This window comes from Chrysoperla carnea, chromosome 1 (genome assembly GCF_905475395.1).
Source record: "Chrysoperla carnea chromosome 1, inChrCarn1.1, whole genome shotgun sequence".
NCBI classification, from domain to species: domain Eukaryota; kingdom Metazoa; phylum Arthropoda; class Insecta; order Neuroptera; family Chrysopidae; genus Chrysoperla; species Chrysoperla carnea.
Genome location: NC_058337.1, coordinates 91,210,361 through 91,217,964, shown reverse-complemented (window position 1 = coordinate 91,217,964; position 7,604 = coordinate 91,210,361). Strand labels below are relative to the sequence as shown.

The following is a 7,604-nucleotide window of genomic DNA, read 5'->3' as shown; positions in this document are numbered from 1 at the left end:
GACACATTTTAAATGAAATTTGCTTACTTTCTAAACACTTCTATTATAGTTTTTCTATCGAAAAGTATTCATAGTTATTTTTAATTATCGAAATTAACTTTAATCAATTTCTTCCATGAACGGTTTTTTTTTTCAAGGAAGCCAATACCATTATTTTCGTAATTAAATTATACTTCTTCTGAACCAAATTCGATTGGTTAACAGGTCGGGGTAGATCTGTTCATAAACTATGAACAAGTAAGTCAGTATTAGTAAGTAACAACACCGATCTGTTAAACAATCGAAATTGGTATCAGAAGAAATATAATTTAAATACGAAAGTAATGGTAAGGGCTTGCTTAAAAAACCAATCATGGAAAAAATTGATTAAAATTAATTTAATCAAATATACCCTTGAACACTTTACGATAGAAAAACTATGATAGGAGTGTTTAGAAATCAATAAAATTTCATTAAAAATATGCGTCATCTGGTTTCCCAATTTCAGTCAGATGGGTGTAGATTGACCTTATTCCGTCTCTTATACCAGTACTATCGACTTGATATTATTAAATTAGAATTTTAATGGTGGAGGGCACGGGAAGACATTCTGAGTGATTGCTTTTACTAATTTTAAATTTAAAATAAAATTTATTAAGAAAAAAAATTTAGTAACTTGTGGATCAAAATAATTTCAATGACATTTTCCTAATTTCCTGTAATTTTTATCAAAGACACCAAAAATAAATCGTCGATAAACATGAAAAAACAAAACTCGATTTCTATTAAGAGGACAATCGAAAGTTTATCGACACTATTGAATTTTTGTTGATTAAAAATGAAAGAAATAATATATTTTGAGGTGTACAATTCATGTCTTAAGTACAGATACAGATACAGATACAGAAGAGGAATATAAGCAAATAAATCATTGCATTTTGATCAGCTTATTGTTGACAACAGGCGGTGACCAACATATATGATACCAATAACAATAATAATAACGTATTTACTATATAGAATACAATACACAGACATATAACTACAACAGTAGTAATAATAATCATCTCCATCGTAACTTAACGTTGTTGGTGATACCGCTAAAGCGACACACGAACCATCAACATCAGTGATCAGAGGAGAACACAAGAAGACAACGACAACGACGTACGATGAATAAAATACGAGAATTTTTAGTGATTACAAACATAGTAAAAAAAAAGCTATACATATACATACATGCATACATACATCCTTACATACATACATACTCATCTTCGTTAGTCGAAGTAGACTCTCGGTCGACTGAGAAGTGTACGCGAGCGCAACAAAACAGACGCAAAGTTGGATCCTCCGTCCATACGTACGTACGTTCATCGTAATCCGTCGTGTTTGTATACACATATGTATGTTAAAACATGTTCCGTTTCGTTCAGACTTTCTGAAATAGCTTCAGTCTTGATCGAACCTTCTCTACCACATTTATTATAAATACACGCCATATACTTGGTGTCCTAGATATCGTCGCGTCGCTGTTCTTCAATTGTTTGTTATAACTTATAATAATAATACATCGTACTTAAAAACACTACTTAACTTACAGCACAGTAAGCACGAGAAACACTTAAATAAATATTAACTTCAATCGTCGCGGTGTTTTTTTTGTGAGAGTGTGTGTTATACATATAGTATTTTTGCATCCCTCAAATTATATTTTATTGATTGTTGTAAAAATCGATCGATTTTATCTTCGAAAAATTACTGATTGTTGTGTTTTTTTTTTTTTTTTTTTTTTTTTTTCATATAGTACAGTGTGTCACCCCAAGAAATTTATTATTTTTTTGAGTTTGTGTGTTAATTTAATTATTTTTGTTTAATTTGTGTTTATTTCTCGTTATATTCTTTTTTTTGGAAAATGTGAAATTATAATTGGAAAATATTTTATTTGAAAGAAATTAAAATGTTTTATAAAACGAATTTATGTGAGAAAATTATCTAGTGTGCGGGGAAAAAGAATAATATGTTGATTGGAATTAAAAAAAATGTTTCTACAAAATTCGTTACTGACTATTTTCATGATACAATGTTGTGTAGGAATTTTCATGAAATCAAAACGCCATAAAGGCGTACATAAATTTATAAATACCTGAGAAAAACAATTTTTGAAAGAAACAAACAGACCAAGTGAAGTGGGATTCCCCGGGGAAAATTAATATAAAAAAAACACAATTGTTGTTTTTTTTCTTGCTGCTTAATACCAAAAAGCACGCGCACACTTCGTCACAATTAAAAACGACGTGCACTATGTATAAAAGATTCATATTATTTACAAAAAATTTTTTAAAATGTATTTATTTTTTAATAATTTTTTTCATAATATTCCTTATGTTATGCAATCGTACAGAAAGTTTCCCAATAGATAATAAAAAATTTAGTAATTATTTAAATAATCATAATTTTAGTACGCCATTTATAATGCAACAATCATCACAGCAACGAAATATATTTAATTTATATCCAAACTCTAGTCGAAATTACAATCATATTCCAAATATGATGTATTCGAAAACATCATCGTCACGAATACGACGGCATCGAATACCTCATCAAAAACATCACCAACCCCAACCACACAATCAAATTATTACAACAATATATGATCCAAAAGAACATCGATATTTGGATCCATATGAAATCGATAATAATAATTTATTAATCAATCGGTTATTAAAATCATCGAGATCACGAACAATTCCTACATCAACTCAACAATCATCAGCATCACTAGATTTAATAAATGATAATCAATATTTGCCAAATATATTCCAATCAGAGGCGTATCATCATGGAACAAATACAATACAAATGAGGGATGCAATGGATACATCACGTGCAGCAATCGATTATTTTTTAAATAATCGTAAAGCTCGAGCTACCCCTAACCATCATAACAATAAATCAGCAACAAGTATACAGCGATTTCAGGGCCATCATTTTTGTCCTGGTCAAGATGTTGCAACACGTGCATATTTAGCACCAATTGTATTTGAGGGTAAGGTGCGATCAATGAGTTCGAATAAAAAACCACATTATGCTGTAACATTCGAAGTGAAAATTGTATATAAAAATCAATCGAAATTCAATAAACCACTAGTCAAAAACGAAACAATACGATTACACTTTGCGCACGGCAAAGGTACCACATGTGAATGTTTAGATTATTATAGTAATAATAATATTTCATCCACAAAGTTGTCATCTTCAACGATCAATAATAACAGTCATCATCAAATGTTGATGCAACATCAAATTTCTTCATCATCAGCCACACAACAGCATGTTCATTGTGGTAATTTAGTGAAAGCGCATTTACGAGCTGGGAAAACGTATATATTGTTTGTAAATCGTCTAGGAGCACATAATTATACAGTTTTGGGACCGCCTGTTGCAAGCACAAATAAAAGTGTACATGCTGTTTTACGGGTCGTGCATAATTTAAATTCGGGTAAGTAATTTTTACATTTTTTCATATTTAAGAATATTTTTTTAAACTATCACACTTGTATATTTAATGAGCCCTTGCAAAAACATGAAAAATGGTGGACGTTAACCTCAAGTCACCATTTATCCATCACCTGAACTTACATAGTATCTATACTTGCGAAAAAGGTAAGATCTGTATAAAGACGACCAAATATTGATCTCTATGTATAATCAACCTATCTATTTACACGTCTTATATACAATTAATTAGTTTTAGTTTTAATTTTACAATAAATACATATTAATAGATTTTAGCCGCTAATTTAGTTCTCTTATTTATGGGTTTATTATACTTTTTCCATAATATTATTGTATAAAAACACAAAATTTTAGATTCCCATATTTTTATCGAAACAAATAAAGTTACATTTGTCTAAAATATCAATATAATACGATGAAAATTATCAAAGCAAAAAATAACATAAAAGTATTAATATTTGCTTTGCCAAAGAGACTGTCCAAGTCAAATCTAAAATAGATCTAAACTCTAAACTAGGTCTAGACTAACTGGTTTCTATTTCGATTGAATAAAAATGAAAATTTTGAAAGCTCGAGAGTTTTTTTTAGCATTTATCAAATACTATATTAGTCTCAGATCATGATAGTATCCGAAACGATTTTTAGCTTCTTAAAGTATAAAAATTATAATACTACTACCAAATAAAAATTAGCTCCACCCCTACAAAGATAGCTCCATACAAAATATGGAGAGTTGTGTTGATAGGCAATGTAATTATTAATGGTTACAGAAAAGGCTGTATAAATATTTATGTTTTCTTTTATTGATGTGTGCAAAATTTTCTTCTTGCAAAGTCACCAAAATACTTTTCCAATATTTCATTTCGGCTAAAATATTGTAAGAAAATAAATTTGGAAAATATAATGCGACTATTAGCAAAATTTTCTTTTTTAAGTTAATGTGATAAACAAAAATAAAGTTTATTCGGGCATTTCAAGTTTCTCGGATAGTTTCTCAGGACTAAAAGTGACTAGTTTTTAGATTGACATTTCAGTTAATTTAAATATGACGTCATATAGCCAATATATTCTTTTGGCTATACGTTTCTTTAATACAAGATGTCACCCAAGTTATATGATAGATAAAATAAAATTTAATCATTCCGAAGTAGTCGTAAAAAAGTTAACATAAAAGTATTCATTTTTAAATAAAAAAGAGTGAGAGACGTTGGGGGAACCCGGTAGGAACTTTATTCTTTATGCTTTAATTTATATATTTTTAAATTTGAAATCTTGTCGAGATTACTATTAATATTGCAAGAAAATCAAGTAAAAAAAAGACCTCATCTGCCGAACGCGAGATAAAGAACATAGTTTCAGAAATATAGTTTCTTTATAATTTAAACTACTAGTATACAGAGCGGCTTCCTGAAATTTTATTCATTAACAAGCCTTTATTTTAAAAATGGCAGACCAAAACAAATCAACGGATAAACTCCATGTATTTTGATCCTTTCGAGTTGCATAAAATGTCTTCGTGTAAGACCAGACCATAGTGTACCTTGTAGTCCTATTATTGCATAAATATAATATAATAATAAACACGACACATTGGGGTAAGGTTTTATTAGACTCGTATCAAAATATACGGAAATGATAATTTGATCGTCTATTGAAGCGTTTGTTGCCAAAATGACCAAACACACAAATTTAAAAAAGAAAATAAACTTATGCTTTCATTACATTCCTTAATTAATAATCTACCATTCCATAAAAGCCACACTTCTTATTGTGTATAAAGGCTGTCATGAAAAAACAAATTTTTTTAATCTTCTTATGTATTTTGTGGTATCGCCACTTTGGGAACAACCGGGTTAGTTAATGTTTAATGTCTGTTGTTTCAGTTTATTTTGAGTCTATCTTTGGTGGAAAGGACTCAAATTCGCTTTTTAGTCGAAAAGAATTTCTAGAATCTATGTACAAAGTTTCATCTAACAGTGCAGCATTTGCTTTTCCAACATCAGTATAATAAACTATATTGGAAGTATGACATCAATTTAATAACTGACTATTAATCATGAATAATTAATTTGATTATTTTAAAAATTATCCAAGTTAAAAGAAAAACATTTAGTACTATGGGAAAAGAAGCCTCATTTAAGTGACAAGCCTCATTAACAAAATCCATAGCCTATTTTGGCCTCATTAACAAAATTCATAGTCAAATTATTAAAGTGAAAATTTTCTGAAATTATAGTTATTTCAGCTTACACTAAAAAGTAACAAAATTTTCAATTAAAATAAAAAAATTCTCACATAACCTTGATTAATTAAAAAATTGTTTCAAAAAATAAACATTTCATTAAATGCGCATGTGTGTGTATAGCCTAAAAAAAAGACATCATTATCTTCAAACTTTAAACACACACAATGTCTATTAATAATAAGAAGAGTAAAAAAGGCGATCCCATACATACAGAAGTATATTAGAGAGGTATATTAGCATTTCAGAATGAATCACCCGTTTAACTAACTTAACTACTACACACAGTGATGAGATATTATTAATAGCTGAAGTAAATATGCAACTTACTAAGATATTTCTCACCTGAGAGTTTGCGCGTATAACTTTATATCGTGTGACTTAAGTCATATTAAAAAAAAAAAAAAAACAACAACTTAACTGGTTTAATCAAAGTCTTTAAATAAATAGATTATATTTATATGTGTATGTATATATACAGAGGCTTTTAAAACATTGAAGGTAGCTTTATCTATAATTTAATGATCTTTACTTAACAAATTATATTTACTTATTTAAATTAAAGACTAGCTGTGAATTACCCGCTTCGCTGAGCGACTTCAATTTTAAATACAAAGAATATTGCGTTATAACCTTTACTTCAAATACCGTCACTTACCCTCCTTTTGTTCACAACTTCCTTTAACCTTCAACATTATCAGTGTGTCTCTACTATATTATGCTTTATACATAAAAACCTTCTATTTGAATCACTCTATCTATTAGGAAAAACTGCATCAAAATCCGTTGAGTAGTTTTAAAGATCTAAGCATACATTGTGAAAGCGACTTTGTTTTATACTATGTATTGATGTTACCATCCATCCATCCAGGGTCAAAAAAATATTGAATTTACTTATTGCAGTTAACAAAAATTTTTGTTTTCTACTAGGCCTATTTTCACGAACTTGCATTCAAAGTTTACGCAAAATGCTTAATATAAACAGAGCGAGAATAATGAATCAAGTTCCAGGATAGAATTTTACAAGGGAAAATTCAAACGTTTCAATTCAACCACCATGTATTTGAAAAAGGAGATGTTGTGACGCTTTTTTGGAAGTAGAACATTAGAAATTTGGAAATAAAGATGAAATCAATTTCATAGTTAATCATAGTTCTTGAAACAGTAGTGTATTACTTAAATAAATCTGTCAACACTATTTGAATACTACCTTATACTGTCCATCAGACTACATTATGTATCGTCGGAGACGCTCAATGGTCCTTAAAAATTTTTTACAGCTTTATATCTTTGGAATAGTTCTAGCAACAATATTTTTAGATGTTGTTAGAAATTGCTTAATATGATGTAGGAAGATACATTAAGTTCCTCTCAGGAACTCGTTTGAAATTTAAGTCCATAAATTGCGTTATTTCGGATAAAAAGATATGACATTTTTTACATTGTTTCCTGATTACAATTCATTGCCATTTGACATATTCCTCTCGGTCCACATGTAATATTTAACGGGTGGTATTAATTCTATCAATCAAGAATATTAGTTACAATGAAGGTCTAATGAGACAGAAAATATTTATTCTCTGCTATTTGATCCAATAAATATAGCTAAAAATCAATAAACAAAATAAACGAAATAAATGTAAATAATTGTGTTAATATTAATAATTGGAATTAATTTACAGAATAGAAGTATTAAAAATTATGGATATATTGTCAGTGTAAATACTGGATTATATATGCTAATACAAGAGCTGTAACAAATATTACATAATTGATGTATCATTTTTTGTTTATAAACACCGCTGTTGCTATCTCAAGAATATAAACAGAACCTAAGTATACATGTGTTATATACGCTAAT

The 7,604-nt window shown here is 28.7% G+C and overlaps 1 protein-coding gene across 2 annotated transcripts in view; it reads left to right on the top strand.

Annotated features, from left to right (window-relative positions):
* Positions 1-2,366: 2,366 nt before the first annotated feature.
* LOC123301488 (protein vein) overlaps positions 2,367-7,604 on the top strand; it is a 114,341-nt gene continuing 109,103 nt past the window's right edge. For both annotated transcript variants that reach the window (XM_044884252.1, XM_044884242.1), the window contains exon 1: positions 2,367-3,484. In XM_044884252.1, coding sequence (XP_044740187.1) covers positions 2,455-3,484 — 1,030 coding nt within the window. In that variant the 5' untranslated portion in view covers positions 2,367-2,454. The remainder of the gene's footprint in view (positions 3,485-7,604) is intronic.